This window comes from Pezoporus wallicus, unplaced genomic scaffold (genome assembly GCF_028554395.1).
Source record: "Pezoporus wallicus isolate ANWC-B61680 ecotype Strahan unplaced genomic scaffold, APGP_CSIRO_Pwel_v1 contig_227, whole genome shotgun sequence".
Classification (NCBI taxonomy): Eukaryota; Metazoa; Chordata; class Aves; order Psittaciformes; family Psittacidae; genus Pezoporus; species Pezoporus wallicus.
Window position 1 is genome coordinate 17,202,002 of NW_026635704.1, and position 17,804 is coordinate 17,219,805.

The 17,804-nt window shown below is 36.1% G+C and overlaps 1 protein-coding gene across 4 annotated transcripts in view; it reads left to right on the forward strand.

Moving 5' to 3' along the window:
• The window catches only part of RP1 (RP1 axonemal microtubule associated), a 209,220-nt gene that overhangs the window by 184,459 nt on the left and 6,957 nt on the right, over window positions 1–17,804 (forward strand). Inside the window, exons 49-56 of one of the 4 annotated variants that reach the window (XM_057397796.1) lie at window positions 5,461–5,668; window positions 7,272–7,331; window positions 7,643–7,821; window positions 8,368–8,590; window positions 12,998–13,152; window positions 13,285–13,360; window positions 15,307–15,385; window positions 15,605–15,887. In XM_057397796.1, the coding sequence (XP_057253779.1) occupies window positions 5,461–5,668; window positions 7,272–7,331; window positions 7,643–7,821; window positions 8,368–8,590; window positions 12,998–13,152; window positions 13,285–13,360; window positions 15,307–15,385; window positions 15,605–15,887 (1,263 nt within the window). Of the gene's footprint in view, window positions 1–5,460; window positions 5,669–7,271; window positions 7,332–7,642; window positions 7,822–8,367; window positions 8,591–12,997; window positions 13,153–13,284; window positions 13,361–15,306; window positions 15,386–15,604; window positions 15,888–17,804 lie in introns of those variants that run through there. The other 3 variants (XM_057397797.1, XM_057397798.1, XM_057397799.1) reach the window with 3 other exon arrangements.

A 17,804-nucleotide genomic window follows, 5' to 3' on the forward strand; every position in this document is an offset into this window, starting at 1 on the left:
ACTGAATTAACTTCAATTCAGGTTAAATAGTTTAGAAAATGTATTTAACTCAGAGTGAAGGGATTTCAGTGATGAAGTGCTCATCTAGTTGGAAAATTGTTTCAAAGCTTAAATATGATTTTTTTATTATTTATTTATTTTCTTCTAATATTCACACTGTTTTCTGTCTAAATTTGTTAAGCTTTAACTTGTAGGAACTGGATTTTGTCATGCTTTTGACTGTTAGCCTAGATAGCTCTCTCACACCAAATTTCTGCTGCCTTTGACAGGTACTTATGACAGTAAGCAAATCAGTATGCCTTTGACAAGTTAAATAGATTAGGCTGCTTGATTCACTGGAAGGCGGGTTTTCCAGTGATTTATTAATGCTCACAAATCCCAAAGCACCGTACTTCAACTGTCATAACTATCAATTGTTTTTGCATTATCTCTATTCTTGCAGTTAGCTCATGAAAATATTAAAGACCATAAGCTTATTGACTGGCCTCACTACAATGAAAAGTGCTTGGAAATATTCTCCACTTGCAATTGTACTTAGAGACTTACCAGTTAGATATTTTATTATCCCATTATCAGCCAGTTTGAGTTTACCTGAGAATAATTTAAATATTGGATTATGGTGTCTTAATCAAAACATTACACAACCATATGTATTACTAAAGGTGAAGAAAATTACATCCATCCTATTTTCTTTGCCTGCTAAACCAGATCTCAAACTTAGTAAATCAGTCCAATAATCAGGCTGCATCATATGGGTTTGAATTTGTGCAAAGCGATGTCTGTCTTCAGGGCTTTTTGTTTGGTTTGGTTTCATTTTTATGCTCCATTGTGTAATATGTGTGTTTACATACTTGGCTATGGCTCATTGTTGGGGGGCAGGCAGAGGGAGATAAGGAGTGAGCGAGAAGCTATGTGGTTCTGAGTTACCAGCTGGGCTTAAACCACGACACTGATGATATTGGTCTCTGTAGCAGTCCTTTGGCATTTTATTAAATGCATTTTACTTGAGGTCTAATTGAAACATCTTTTTACAAATTAGCTGAATGGTCATAGATGCTGATTACTACAATGTACCGCTATTCTTCCTTACTCCTGTTGCTGTTCTATGCATACAAATCCTATTTCAAAAAGATTCCGTTCCAGTTATACTAACCAAATTAACATATGGTCTGTTCAGAGCAAATATTGTTTGTTCTTTTTTAGTGTCCCTATTCTATCATTTATTCTTCAATAATCTTGTTGAAGATGGATGAACCACGGTAATTACAGGGTATCAGAAACTTCTAATTATGCATTCATTGTAATTTAAATTAATTTTTTAAAAACATAAAGATAATTTTTTTCAATTAATTTCTGGATGAGAATTTAACATAAAACAAAAATCTATTTAAGAAAAGATGTAAATTTAGGAGGAATTTGGGTTTGGCTTTTTCAAATGCATTGGAAAACCTATTTTTAAAGAAACATTTGGACAGAACACAGACTACATGGTGCTGAAGTCACAGTCAGATGCACTGTTCCTCCATCCACTGAGCGGGGCTAAGACAGTAGTGTGCTATTAGTGCCTCTCACCACTGCTGCTTGCCACCCGCTGTTTCCATTTCTTCAGCGTGCTGGGACAGTGACATTCATTTACTCTGTCCAAATGTTTATTTAGTTTAAGCAATTAATACTGTTAATAATTTAGGCTTTTTCACTTCATCTATCTTGACAAAATTTAGCTGGAGAGAAGCTGATCATGTGGTTATGCTGGCACAGCTAAAAAGGTGAATATCTCTATCTGAGAGAAGGGGATGTGACAAGCGTTTGGGACAGGGTGGATGAGTTCAATTCAACACAGCTGAAATAGCCACAGTCTGAAGCAAATATCATTTGCTTGCTTCTACAGGAGTGTTCAGACACTGTTTTTGATTTGGTCTCAGTGTTACTATGGCCTTTATTTTGCCTCCCAGTGCTAAAACTCTTGTTTTCAGTGGAATTTCTCCAGATTAAGAAGTGAGATCAAAATAATCAGGCAGCAAATCAATAAGTTTGCTAAGTTTAATAGCAAAGGTCCTTTACCTAGACATTCTAACTCCTTTTCAATAAAAGCCTATTAAAATGATAGTAACATTAGCAGTGTGGGAAATCACTTGTGCATACAGGTTGATGAAATGAAGCATATGGTGTGTCGTGACTTGCCATTTTCTGTTCAGTTGGGAATATCATCATTAACCAATCATCAACCCTAAATACGAAGCCTATAAAATGATTGGCATTTATAAAGGTAAATATTGCACAATGACTGTTCAAATGCTGCTTTTGTTACAAGAGCTATTGCAACTGCTGCAGACAGTGATATGTTGCCAGCACTGACACTGAAGCGTACTGAATATTAAGTCAAACTTCATCATAGATTTAAAGGAAATGCTGAAAAGATGGGTCCCAGGATAAAAAAAAAAAAATGCAACTTTGAAGAGAATCTGAAAAGGAGTTATCAAAAATTAAACTTGTAATAGTCTGGAAGGGTTGCTGGAATAATTGGTTTTAAGGAATTTTTCTGTGCTTATTCTCTTATCCAAGAAATATGAAAAGTGTCAGTTCTGGTTTTGCTAAGGCAGCTCTTCCGGGTCACAGAGTAAGTATGGCTCTCACATTGTCCATCTCAGCTGCTTAGTCTTGGAAAATATCTTTCTCTCTCCAGACAGTGTTAATTAATAAAATTTAGTGGGCTGTACATACACATAAATTGTTTTAATATTATTCTGAGAAAATTCAATATAAATTATGCTGAATTAAAAAGTATGTATTATTATAAATATTTAAGGTGACTTTTCTCCATCCAAACCTAATTTGCTAGTAGTAACTAAAAACCAATTAACATTTTTCCCTAAGGGAAAATGAAAGGATTTTATACTCTGTAGGTTTAACTATCTTCTGTTTGGTTCCTCCTTCTCTGACTCTTCTTGCAGAGGAAGTAAGCCTCCCCTAGCTTTAAAGCTCCCTGTTTGTGAATCAGGTGAGAGATGGAGTATCATGTAGCATACAAGACCGTTCAACAACTTCAACATTTCCTATGTTTTATGACTAATCTGTGGTCTGAAATTAATCCACAAAAATATTAGCTAAATTATTAATAATAATCCAATTTCTTAAAATTGTAATGAAATACATGTCATAATATGTCTGTTTTCAGATAGCTTGTGAGGAGGAAAGTGGATTAAATTTGGCAAATAAATTATTTATAGCAAACTGTTCATCTTGCTGTAGCAATTATAGTAGCTGTTCTTTCTCTGTTCTTTTTTTGGTTTCTTGACTAGAATTACAGGATGTAGATTTTCAAATGTAAAGAAAACATAAAAAGAAAATGTAATCTTGTCTGTGAAGTGAGTTTATCCCCGTTGTCACCATTCCTACTTTCGTTAGTAGTTTTTCAACTTGCAGTTTCTTAGATGGCTGAATCATCTGCAAATTTGACCATGGTTTTCTGAGACGTTACGTCTCTAAAACAGGATCGTTAAAACTGCACATCGACAAATGATAAAGTAGCGTGGTTTTCACCCATCTTCTAGGCCTGTGTATTTTTAATACATTTTATTTAACAAGACATTTTTTTTTAGTCAAGCATGATGTTATAACTGTACCAATCCAAATAAAAATAGAACAAAGCAGTGATCAAACTTTGGCACAGTTAAGGTGAATTAAGAGTTCAGATTAATGGTATTCAATCATCAAATTTGTCCAATAGGCAATAAAATATAAATGTGGTGTTGACACTGAACATTACTGGTTTGATTTAACTTTGGAAAATGTGAAGAGAAGCCTCTTCCCCTGCAGTCCTGTGCTCCATCTGGAATTTCAGCCCAATGTATTTCCCCTGCTGTCACAGGACATTATACTGAGGACCTTCACTTTCATCTTACACTTTTGCCCGTCTAAATTCACTAAGCAGCTGATAAACGCGATTCATTTTAAGGAAGTATAGTTATTCCTGTGCCTCGTTAACATTTTTTATTTGAAATCATTGTCAGTTTGCTGTTCTCATTTTCCCATTTCACATGACAACTTAGGGGTGACAGTCCAGTTGTGATGGTTAGGTAATACACTGTAGCAGTTTTTGAATAACACTACCTTTCAGTCTAGAAGAAGCTATGCAGTAATTCAGTGACAGGTTGGTGATTATTTTTAGTAAACTGTTAAAAGTGTAGCTCACAAGCGCACACATTCACATTAACATGTACATACATTAATGAAAAATAAGAAAAAAGTTAAAAAGTTTTTTTTTTTTTTATATTTCTGGGGATTCTTTTTTAAATGGGTGGTCAAATATTATCTGCAATTTCGAGTTCAATATTTTAACTTATGGTGGATCTTATTATGTTGCAAACTGGTCAAGCCGGTCTTGGTGACAAAAGTCTTTTATCAATTATTCACCAGGAAAAACTGTCCAGGGAAAACGCATAACTGTGGCTGGTGGAGCAAGAGAATTGCTTTTCTCTGTTTCATCTCTGCATAATCCTTTGTATAAGGATTACTGCCCTTTTACTCTGGCTGAGCAGCTTCAGTGTGAATTATGTTGGGAGGACTTCCCAGGACTCAAGTGGGTTTGCTTGTTACTGCAAACCAATCCCCTCAAAAATATCTTTGTATCTTTAAATCATGCTAGAAATTCAATAACAAATAACCTAGATTTTACCAGTCATCAACCCTAATAGAAAGGAAATGATAATTCATAAATCTATAAAGCAAAACAAGTGGAAGGTCTCTATGCCAAGAAATTAATCTCTGTTTTCCAGCTGAGTAAGTAGGTGTAGGACCCACAAAAAGCCAAAATCACATACTGTGAAAATGTTTCATGTCTGACATCTCACGATTTTCTTTAGGCATTTCAGGTTCTAAATATTTTAAAACTACTGTGGACTTTTTAACTGATAGAGTATAGTAAAACTTATTTAAACATACCTTTGCTACCTTTCTGTAATTTCAATTGCATATATTAAAATTAATCCTACAAGTTAATTCAAATCTGGGACCAAATTTGTCATTCTTTTCTAAGAGAATAAAATACTGCTCTGTGATGTTTACTTCCGTCTTTATCACTCCCTGCATTTCATCCCTCAAACAGGAGCCTTGGGGGAATCTATTTTGTTGAGAGTAAGAGGCGTTTAGAATGGTACCCCTGTAAATCATTAAGTGTGAAATTTGGGAAGGAGAATCCCTTCAGGAATTGAGCAGAAGCAACTGATTGATCTTTGTAGGGAAACAGGTGGTTTAGCAGCAAATTGCAGAACTACAAAGGGAATACTGCTTAATGCAGGTGTTTAGCATCTTTAAACTTGTAATCTCTGATTCTGTTGGTATTTATTGAATTAATGAAAAAAGTTATTTGTATTTTCCTCCCTCTTTCACATTTTAATATATGCTGTTAATTAAATTTGGTGGTTCTGATTCCATATATGGTTTTGAATCTCAATTTTTCAGGTGGATGTTTTTCAAATAGAAGCAGTAGATGTTGGGACTCTGAAAGAAGTAGTGGTCGAAAAAGGGAAAGGCACTGACTGGCTTCTGGAGAAGATTATTGTGAAAGAGTCAGCAGCTTCAGGGACAGAAACCTTGTTTATGGCTCAAACATGGCTAAAAGACAGACGTGATGGAAAAAGATTTGCCTCAGTAACTCTGAATGCCACAGGTCGATATTATCTTCAAGCTACCATTTGCTAAGAAATTAATTCAAAGCTGCAGAATGCAGTTATGTGATTTGCTTCTATAAACAAGTTATGGTTTAAAATGTTTCAGTAGAACATTGTCAATTAGTGCATCTGAACACTGTTGGGTTTTAGTACCATTTAATAACTACTATTTGCCAGAAGATAACTTCTGCTTTGTTACTCCAGATTTACAGTGGCATAAATGGAAAATAATTTTTTATGTTCTTTTTACAAACTAATGCCTGAGTCTTGTACTTTGCCATTTACACAAACAATTTTTTAAGCTTCAAATACCTCTTCTGGCTACTTGCTAGGCATAGTGAAAATAAGGTAAATAGTGGGGGCAAACTGTCTTTACACAGTAGAGAAAATGCCTCCATTGTATTCAGAAGACTGTTTTACATTATTTGTGCCATGCTGTTCGGATAGCTTTTGCCAGAATCTGGACACACTTTTAATGGGCACCATGTGAGCAATCAGTCCACAGAGGAGCAGTTTTGACCTGACCTCACTGCTTATGACTGACTGCAATCTTTGTCAAGACAAGAAGGGAATGTGTACCCTACCCCACTCTGCTGTGGTTTCAATACAAGCACAATTTGGTGCGCACAGCACACCCCAACCGAATCAGTGGGTAGCCGAAGCCCAGAATGCACATTTAAGGCTGATGTATTTCTTATGATCCTGCCCCTGAGAGGTGTAAATAAAGACTGTATATGAGCCCTTAAATTACAGAAAATATTTTAGCTCTTTTTCCTCCTATGAGGGCATCTCTGCTTGTTGTAGTTTAGTTTGCATGATGGTGCTTGTCCAGCAATAGCCTATTGAGAATGAGTAGAGCCACAGCGCAATCCATTTCCTCTGCTCTTATCATCCCTAACTTTTGATCTTTTGAAATCTGGAGAGAAAAAGAGGAAGCTATTATGGTGGAAAAGCAAATAATTTCATCTTTCTTTTAGATTGTAAGTTGGGACTTTTCTGAATAAAATATAGGAATATTTAGTGTGTTTAAGGTTGCATGTATATGTGTATGTTTCTGTTTCTACTAGAATGCACTGATTTGGTAAAAGAAGAAAGTGAGGTTTATAATACAATAATTGACAAATCCAGACTTGGTTCTGCTCTCAAAATAAGGATTTTCATCTCTAGTTCAGGCCTCTATCAAATTATTATAAGTAGTTTTGGTCTATAACAAATCCCACTGAAATCAGTGGGAGCTGCTAGCAGTGGGAGGAACATCAGCTGCTAAAATGGGCATTAAATACATCTAATTATGTCTGATATATCCAGAGCGTAAGTTGTTTACACGAAACAGAAATTATTTAAAATGAAAAATACTTGAATCTTCACGTCACAGCGATTTTATAGTAAAAAGCTAGCTCTAGAGTCAGTTCATTAAATAGGATGATATGTAGGAGATGATGCTTAAGTAGAAAATCACATTGTATACTTCCTAGTTAAATCTTTAATCTAAATGATATAATAGTCAATTGCCTCAGTAGAGATGAATACAGGCATTTATTACCATTTAGACACTGTTCTATAAAAGTATTAATTTGGTCTTCAATCTTTTTTTTTAATTAGAAACTCAGGAGAGAAAAAGCACTTCTGCCTGGCCTTTAGGAAAAGAGCAAATGAATTCAGGTATCTCTTCTGCCATTACATTGACTGTTTTATTCACTAGTTCTGAAATAATAATGTGAGAATATTTTCACCACAATACATCATTACACTTACTAGTACTGACAATATTTCCCCCTTTGTAATAGTAAGAAATGGAAATATACGCAGGGAGCTGGTCAGCACCCAGATGAAGTGCTTATAATATTAATGCTCCCCATGTAGGCTGAGATATGTCTTGGGAATTTTATCTCAGGTACCCTAGTTAATATCTGAGAACAGAAACATCTTTAATCTATTTTTTTCTTTTTGTTTTCCTTATTTTGTTTGTTCAGAAGGCAGATGGAGGATTTATTTCACAAAATATCAAGAAGAAAAATATACAGACTTTGAAAAGTTGTCAGAAATTTTATCCAAGTTGGTTATGGTTTTTTATGGAAGCAACGGCAAGTCGAATCTAGTTTCCATGGAAAAAAAAGTGGAACATCGGGCTAAGAACCAAATAACATATGATGTAAAATAATCTATACATTTGTCTATATTTAAATTTTGAGTTTATTTTTAGAGAAAATAATCATGTAGTGCTGTAAATATTGCAGATATTATTGTTCAAATAGTCAAGAAAAGCAGAACTGAAATATTCAGTTGCAAACTAGATTTTATTTTTAATTTTTGGCTTTCTCAAGTTCATGATGATCAAGGGTATTCTATAATTTTTTTTTTGACAACAAATAGTCATAGTTAATAATGCATATCAATTTAAATGGCATTAACAGTAAGTGTGCACATTTAGAAATCAGTGCAGTATGTAATTTGAATTTGATAGAATAATTACAATGAATGGCCCTAGAGTACAAAGCTAATAGTTCCATAAGTGCTTACATTCAACCTGGTTCTGCTGCCTTTGAACTCAGCGGGACTTTTAGCACCAAGGCTGATGCAAATAGGGCTAGGTCCATGCTGATCCCTTTAGAGAAAAGTTCCTCTCTTCCTAAATTAGCTATGCATATACCTATATATCTCTGTTGAGATATTAACTCCTTGTTTCGTTGCTTCCTAGATACACTTACCATCTGATTTGGGAACGCTTTATAAAGTGAGATTTGGTCTCCAGAGTTTGGAAAACAGCATATCCCAGTTGTATCCTTGTTACTTTAAAATGCAGAACACATCAACCCTAGATACCTTTCGTCTCACCATAAATAAAACACTTCCTCTTTCTTTTAATGGAGACAGATGGATTGAATTCCCTGTAGAGTGGCCATTAAGAGAAGCACTTTGTGGTAGGTATAAATCTACTTTAAAGTGGTAGCGTGATCCAGGAGGTTAACACGTCCTAATACGACATTTGAAATCTTTATCAAAACAAAAAAAATTATTGTCTTTTTTTAATGATTCATAAAGTCTGGATAAGAATTTAAAATGTATGAAGGAAAATACTACCCACTCAGCTTAATTTTTGTACCATAAAGTGGGAAATGAAATATTCATTTGATTGCACAGAACTATTATTATATGCTCCAAAGAACAGTTTGTAAGAAACATGCCTTTCTTGCAATATTTTAATATTTCTGGTCTCCTTTGTTTAGCTCTCAGCTGTTTATATTATTTGCATTGACAATATGATTTTTTATAGCTCATTCACTATTAAATGACTTTTTTTGTTTGCACATTCCAAAGATTTTCAGCAAATAACAGATCAAAGCTACATATAAGCATCAGCTTTATTACCTTTATCCACCACAAATATTTATGCCTGTTAAAATTAGCTCAATTTCCTTGCGAACGCCACCTTTGTTAAGCAAAATAAAAGAAACTCTTTCAGCTGAAATCCACTATATCTTCCATATTCTTCTAATGTTTACTGAATGCCACCATATGACAGAACAGTCCTCAATTTAGTAAACAGACTAAATAATGATATTTAATATTCAAATTATTTGTGCCTGAGTTTTAAGCAGAAAACAAATGAGTTTCCTTAGTAAAGAATAAGTCAATTCATCCAAAGAGTGACGAAGAAGGTGTTAAATGACTAACCCAAATATGCTTTTGGACTGGAATTTATGGCTCTGTTTCAGTGAGGTGTTTGCATGTGTCTAAATGTAAGCATGAGAATAATTTCAGTAGAATTAAAAGCGCTTTAGGGTTGTTTGTGTTTTTTTTTGTTTGTTTTGGTTTTTTTTTTTCATAAATTGCCTGCAACTGAAAACTTAAATTTTCTATTTAGGGTTTAGATTTTATATTGCTTAGAGATGTTATTTTCACTTGAAGACTTGTACAGTACAGGTACAGAACAGGGCTTAATGGCTTCCATCATACACAAGATTGAAACAAAGAGGACCTTCAGATTACCATAAAGCACATAAATATGCCCTTTGCAAAAGCCTTATTGCTGTCACATGCAGAAATATTGAGGATACATTACTAGCACACTGAAATGGTGAGAGAGAGATGCAGTGTGCGTGATAAATGGCCAGTGAGACTGGAACCCTCATGATCTTGGTTCGGACTCTGGCTCTATCACTGACCTCTAGGTTAAAAAATAAATCTCCTTATTTTTTTTTTCTTTTTTAATATTTAATTCTTTGTAAAATGCTTGAGATCAAGAGATTAAACAAATCTCAAAAAAACGAATAGGTATTATATTACCTATGTGTTTAGATAAAAGAAAAGCCAACCAAACAAAATAGCTTATCTGTTGCACTTATTTCTTCCCATACATGCTTTAGAAGTCTTCAAGGAGGGATTTGTAACCACAGTGGGGAAAAAAAAAATAGGACAGTGAAAAAACATATTCTCCCAAATCTTTGCCATTTTATGTCCAAGAAAGCTCTAAGCAGCTCCACAGCAGGTGGCATACATGGAGCTCAAAGGGATCCTTTACACACTGACTTGAAATTTATGGTACAAAACAGATCTGCTTTTCTGTCAGCTCTCTAAATCTAATCTATTTTTTTCTTGGTTTTCTTTTTCTCAGCTAAAAGCAAACCCAATCTTGTGTTAATTGGAATGGAAAGTGGCTGATTCTAATCACCTTAACCAGAAGCCATGTGCTGTTCAATTTCAGATACAGCTCTGTCACTCATAGACTGCCTTAGTATTTCACCTCTTAGTTATCTTTTCCTTATTTTGTATTTGGGATATTGATGATGCATATACTAATAGCTAATTGAAACCACCAAAACAGTTGATAAAGTACTGTGCAGACCCTTAGATATGGCTATGCACTCCTGTGCCTTTGGGTATATTAATGGAGAGAGGCCTCCAGCTGACTACATAAATAAATAGTTCCTCTTCACTATACCTTCCTTTGAGATGCTTGCACCTCAAGGATCCCCCAGGATGAAACAGTGTTCTCTTTCCCTCTCATACACGTCTGTACAGAAAGTGAATTTTGCAGTACTATAGCTTTTAAGGCAAAACAATTAAATAACAAAAAGGTGAAAAAAAGATGTATTATGCTACTTTCAAATAGCTATTTCCACAAAGTTAACACAAAGCCAATAATTCCCACTGAGATTATGAAATCATTAGAATTTTATAAAATTAATGGAGATGCAACATTCATATATGTTATCATTATATGTAAACTTCTGTTCAGAGATTTCTTTCATCTTTTATCTTTCCAAGCTATTCAATACACTACAGAGATAAAAGGTTACTTGCCCACATTTGCACTATTATGGTGTGATCCCCTGAAAAAGACTACCATTTGAACATTTTAGCCTTTAGTCTCCTCCAATTGCCCTTCTGTGTACAAGGTACTCTGCCTGTTCTATCCACTGTATAATCTGATCCAAAATTCATTTAATTCAGCATGTTAAGGCCACAGTAAGACAATAGATCTTACTTGCCTTAGCCAGACTCACCTGGAACCTCCAGCCATAATGGGCACAGAGTGTCCTTTTCAGATCATGCCTGAGCTACACCAGACATGCTAGTCCTCCCTCTGATGTTGTCTTCTGGATAAACCTTGGAACTGCGTTGTAGCCTTACTTTCAGTCTTGTGTCTGGTCCTTTCTCCTGCTGTTCCCATCTTGATCACCAGGATGATTCCCAGATCTTTTTCACTGTTTGCTGCATATGGGACTGTTAACAGCTCAGCCTTACACACGCAGATACCACAGGACTGCTGCTCAGTCAGTGAAAGAACTGCTTGCACTGGGGTCCTGCTCAGCTCCTGTCTTGTCCACGTTCATGGGACAGGCCCACTCTTGCTGCTCTCTGACACAGGGATCCAACAAACAAGACTTCCAAATGCGATCCTTTCACTTGTTTTAGGTTGGTCCAGCTTCAATTCTCAAGTTTCAGATCTGGGAGACTGTCAAAACAGAGGTCAAGTAAAATAAAATGTTCAGAAAATCAGAATTATAGCAAATAATAACACTGCACAGGTTTCTTTGTTCTGTGTAGTGACCCACTCGCTGCATAGCACCCCTTACCAAATACACAGTTTCCTTTCCTGATTCTTCATCTTCATTATACCACAACCCACCATATTCCATACAGTCCTTGTATTTAAACTTTTGTATCTTACGAAGCCATGATTTGCTGCTCTTTACACAGCATCAGTTTTTTTACTTCCTTTTCAAACTTAGCTGTATCCCCTACTACTTCGGCTTTTACTAAGTTTAACCTTTATAGGTAAAACTAAATACCCTTTTTTGCACTATGGATTTCTTTCCATGCACCTGCTCAACTGCAGCAGGCAAAGACCATAGAACAGAGGTGGTTCTTTTACTGAACTCAGTATTTTAGATGGTCATTAGATTTGAAAGCTGATAACAGCTTGTTATCTGCTTTACCTGGACTTTGTCTTTTTGACTTCCAAAGGATGCAAGTAATCAGTTTATGCCCACAGTCCTGTATGGGATAGCTGTCTCACTGATCTAAGCTCTGAGAAGAGCTTCATTCTATAGAAGCCTTTTGCAAGGTCAGGGCTCACGCCCTTCCACCGTGGCATCTCCAGGAATAAAAAGGAGATGATTAGGTTATTAAAAGAGGTAAATATTCAGGACTGTCACATCATTTGTTTCTATAAGTAAAATGCAAATGAATATAAACAGCTGCCCTGTGTACTTTCAAAGGTGTACAGATGTCATCTTGTCTTCAATTAAATAGCTATAAGCACTACCTAAATCACAAACAACACAAATTTATGGGTGGCTTCAGCTGAGATAGACCTTTCTTCCCGAGCAACCTCTAATAGTCAGCGGTTGTGCTCCATCATATTGAAGTTCAAAGCAGTAGCAGTAGCTCCAAATTCCATGCTAGGAGCTTCTCTCTCCATCTCTTAGATGATGAAATCTGAAGGACTTGTCTTCCCAGCCAAAGTTACTCTTTGTAAAGATCCCAAAAGTAATTGATTGTCTGAGACCTGTTAGGATTTTATCTATTAGGTGTTCAACATAAATAGTAAAAGGCAACAGACTCGTATTTTTTCCATAATGTGCTATTACGAACAACTTCAGGCATAGGCATTCATTTCTCTAGCTTAATGTAAAGTTTTCAGTATCACCAATATTTATAGATACAAGACAAAATTATGGAAAAAATAGAAAAAAAAATTTACTATCATTTTTGAGAATTTGAATTTTAATTACATGTGACTGCACATTGCTATGTTGTCAAATACCTGTGCAAGGTTGTGGCACAGTCTTGATAATATCTCTTTCTGCTTGGTATTTCAGTGGTTACATATCATCTTACAGTATTTTCTAGAAATATTTTGAGTGAGAGAAATTTGTTACATATGACTGCATGTATATATGGTACTCATGGCGACACTGGGGACAGATCCCTTCTCTGGTCGTTGCAGAATGTCCAGCAGGGAGAGGACAAAGAGGTACTCTGTCTTAAAGTACTTTAAAATTTATTCTTTAATTTATTCTTGTAATTCCTATGTATTGTTTTCAAATCTTTCTATACACTTCAGTAATATAGTTTAAGATTTTAATGCTAAATAATTTTATTTTAGTCATTTCTAGTTACCGTGGATGCTGTGGAGTTGGGAGAACTGGATAAAGTTGTTCTTGTGTTCAGCAGTAAAACAGGTAAAGTACTTTTGCTGCTCTCTAAAGTCAATTATGTGAATCATAAAGCTAGCCTCCCATTAAAAGCAATGAAATTATTGCCAGAGTTAAATCCTGATTAATTTCCTTTGACTCTTTTTGCTAAAACTTACTATTTTGTAAAGCAAACTCCTATATTTTGACATGTTAAAATCCTTGGATCTAAAGGCTGTATCATTATTTCATCAAGAAAGTAAACTATTCCTTTCCATAGAAGAAAGAAAAACAGACAATTAAGATGAATAATTATATTCTGCAATTAATATCTGATTTATTAAATAAATGAACCAGGAGAATAATTAAAACTCACATAAGAAAATGATATTGTTTAATTTTCCTTCTGTCATTCATTTATTTTCATTGTTTTCCTTGCCCGTTCTGTTTCCTCCCTGTGACATTCAGAGGGGGATTTTAACTTTATTATGCAATCAGAAGTTTTGTCACTGAATTTCATTAAAATTCTATGATTCTATGATTTTATGATCTCTTTGCCTCACCTTTAGGATGGCTACTAAAGAATATTCAGATAATGAACTGTAAATTAACACATGGTGCCATTAGAGAACAAGGCATATAGCTCACTACTTTTATTTCTCACAGTTTCAATTGTGAAAGTTAACTATGGCCGTGTATCTGACACAGTCACTGAACATGGCAATTGCTAAAGGGCACCACAGACAGTGTGACAGGCAAGGGTTTTCCAGACAGGTTTGAAAGTAAGATTGACAAAGGAGGGACTTTGGGGTTGATTGGCTCTGTGTGTAATGAAGAAAGTATTGGGCAGATGTATAATACACTTCTTCCAAAGGAGTTAGATGAGAAAATACTTTAGATCAGTAAGGGTGTCCATATTGTGTCTAGACTTATTTGGACTAAGACTAGCTTGGAACAAGATTTGGAACCAAAAAACCCCAAACACAAAAGCTGTTTAGCATATAAGGTGATGTACACACTGCGGGACTGGTCACATCGGGTAGAGTGTTGCTCTAATGCATTTATGGTTCTTCCAGTATCTGAGCAGGTTTTTAAGATGAAGTGATTCAAGATCCCTTCCTGAAGTTTCTGTCTTTCTCCGTGCACTGTCCAGGCAGGTCTCCTGAGTAGCCTGAGCCCATTAAGTTAGACTCCTCTTGGCAGAATTAAAGGAACTTGGATAGTAAGTAAAAGATATTAGGATGTAGCTTGCTGAAAAGGACTGAAGGGAAAAATAATAGAAGAGAATGGAAAATTAATAGTCTTCATGACTAACTAGTGGTAAGAGATTGAGGCCAGTGTTATTGACAGCATGTCTATATAGACCACATGCCTATAAGCCCCTGTCAGGGTCCAACTGGGGAAAACCCCAGTGCCAGACCCTGTTTCAGGTCATGATCCCAAGAGGGAAATTAAGACAGAAACAAGGTCAAGTACCGTAATCGGTTAGTAAGTTTGTTACAAAGAGACAGTTATTATAAAAAAGAGAAGTTATTGTAATAAAGGGGATAGCAATAGGACAGATTGGAAAAAAGGTAGGAAACGAAGCAAGGATTAGAGGTGCAGATTGAGAGAGAGGGAGAGTCACCACCGTGGATCCAGAGGTGTCCCAGGGATCGGCTGTCATCGTCGTTGGTGATGGGAGTCCTTCAGGGGTTGTAGTTGGTATCGGAGCAGACTGTCCCCCAAGAGTCCATAGTAGTCATTGGAGGTGGGTGTCCTCATGGAGGTGTCCTTCTGGAGTCATCCCCTTGAAGGTACCCCGTGGAGGTGTCCTGATGGAGTTGCCCTCATGGTGATATCTCATGGAGGGTGTCCCTCAGGGTCTGCAGTAGTCATTGGTGGAGAGTGTCCTCACGGAGGTGTCCTTCTGGAGTCATCCTTATGGCAGACTTTACCTGATTCCCTGACATACAGTACAACGTTTTCACTATACTTTATTTCCTCCTTTGTAGACTGCAAACTGGACATCAAAAAATTGCATTTGAAAGAAGCTGCAAAGGAGCATCCTATCTATGTATTTGAAGTGAATGAGTAAGTATATTGGTAAAGCTAGTCATTTTTTAGTTATAGTACAATAGTTGAAAACACTAAGCAGGCATTGAATTAAAATAACTGTCACAGAGTGGTTCAGTCAATGGATATTTTTAAAATCAGTCTATCTTTAAATGTCCCACATAAATTCACAGGATTTTTTTTTATCTTATTTAACATATGATTTCCTTACCACAAAAACATGGTTTTGTTTTTCAGAGCTCTTTTTGTGGGTAAAAATAAGGCAGAAATACAGAGAGAAATCCCAGTAACTTTTATTATTGAAGAAGACAAAAAAAAGAATGACAGAAATAACTTACATAAAGACAGAAGTCAAGCAAGAAATCTGACAGAATATACTATTAAAGTATACACAGGTGACAAAAGGGGAGCAGGGACTGATGCCAAGGTGCACATTATTTTGTTTGGGAATGAGGACAAATCTGAGGTATTTCAACTCTCTCAGTCACTGGAGCATCAAGACCCCTTTGAAAGAGGAAAGGTGAGTCCATACATTTTATAGGATGTGTCCATATCTAGCTAACTGTTGCTTTCCTGTCTCTGTCCCAAATGCATCTTCATATTACACCTGCTCATTTGCCAAGTTATGCATTTTCTTGATCTGAAATGCACAACATGCCTTGCTTGTGCACGTGCACATATGTGCAATATCCATCACTGTTGCACAAACTTTGAATATTGTGCTTGAGAGTACATCAGTCTCTTACACCCCATCATGTTATTTTACCATGGAAACTGGTGCTGTGAGCCTCACTGAGTGTGTAAGCCTATAACCAGATAAAGTGGAACCATGCACATCAACCTGATTCTGATATCCATCATGCTTTAGGCTACTATTCAGAGACCCCTAGTTCAGGTACAGATATTTGCATGAGAATGACAGTTCTCTGCATGATGTCCTAGTACCTTATCAGAACGTTCTATTTTAACAAACATTAATCTAGCAAAAGAATTCCTCCATTTTCCATGGAGTATAATGATGGTTACCCTTATGTAGCAAGAAATAAACATATTTTCCATATATTTCTGCCATGGACTTCTTGAAAGGTAATGACTGAATAATTAAAACTCCAGCTAAAATATCTTCCTTATGCAATCTACCTCATTATCTCCAGCAATACTAGACATCTTTTTACTTGCATTTTTCATCCAGGATGTCTGTGAATATTTTTTAAAAGTTCTTTACCCATCTACTGTCTTCCATACTGTCGTGGTTTAAACCTAGTCAGGTAACTCGGTTGCTCACTTCCCCCCCTTTCTTGCCCTCCCCCTGCTCCCGGAGGGACGGAGAGGAGAATCGAAAAGAATGCAACTCCCACGGGTTGAGATAAGAACAGTTTAGTAACTAAGGTATAACACAAATCACTACTGCTACCACCAATGATAATAATGATAAAGGAAATAACAAGGGAAGAGAATACAACACCTCAGCACCAGCTGACCGATAACTCGCCCCCCAAGCCCGACCAAGCTCCGACCGATACCTCCTCCAACCCTGCAGTCTCCCAGCCCTTCCGGCTAACTCCCAGTTACCTCCTGGGCATGACGTGCTGTGGTATGGAATACCTCTTTGGTCAGTTCGGGTCAGGTGTCCTGTCTCTGCTTCCTCCTGGCTTCCCCTCCCCCCTGGCAGAGCATGAGGCTCACAAAGTCCTTGGCCAAACTAAAACATCCTTGTTATCAGCTCTGTTCCCGAGCTGAAAGTCAAAACACTGCACTGCACCAGCTACCAAGAAGGAGAAAAATGACTGCTACTGCTGAACCCAGGACACATACTGAGGTTAATAAACCTAGTTACCTATAGGCAAGTAAGAAAGTGTCTTGAGTAGTATTTTCCTTTGCCTAGTACTATACAGGAGTTGTCATTGCTCTTTGAAAAAGAAAAGTAGGTGCGTAGAAATCTAGTTAGCAATCCAGGTAAGTCAATGGGTAGCCAGTGATGACAAATGTCTTATATGTCTATATGTCAAATATCTTCTATGTCTAATGTCTAATATAAAAAAACCCTGCAATATGAAACAAGGTAATATTTTAAATTAAAATGGTACATGTAGTAAAAGCGTTTATCTTTTACATTCTTGAATGTATAATTATGTATCGTATACCGACAACATTTTAGAAGTTTGTATCAGTTGAGAATTCATAAGAGAGCAAAAATATTTGCCTGATAGATGAAAGGCAGGAAAGAGGTAAGGAGTATCCTAGAAGTTGAAAAGTTAATCTTTCATGTTTAAACTAAGACCTAATAGGAGGGGATCTATACCACAGGTTGTCAGTAAGGAGAATAAACTATATGAGGTGTCAGCCACCTATTTTGAATCAGTATTATTACATTTGAATTACTCTCAGAAATGACTTAAACAAATGTGTAAGTTTCCAGACATCAGTATATATATTT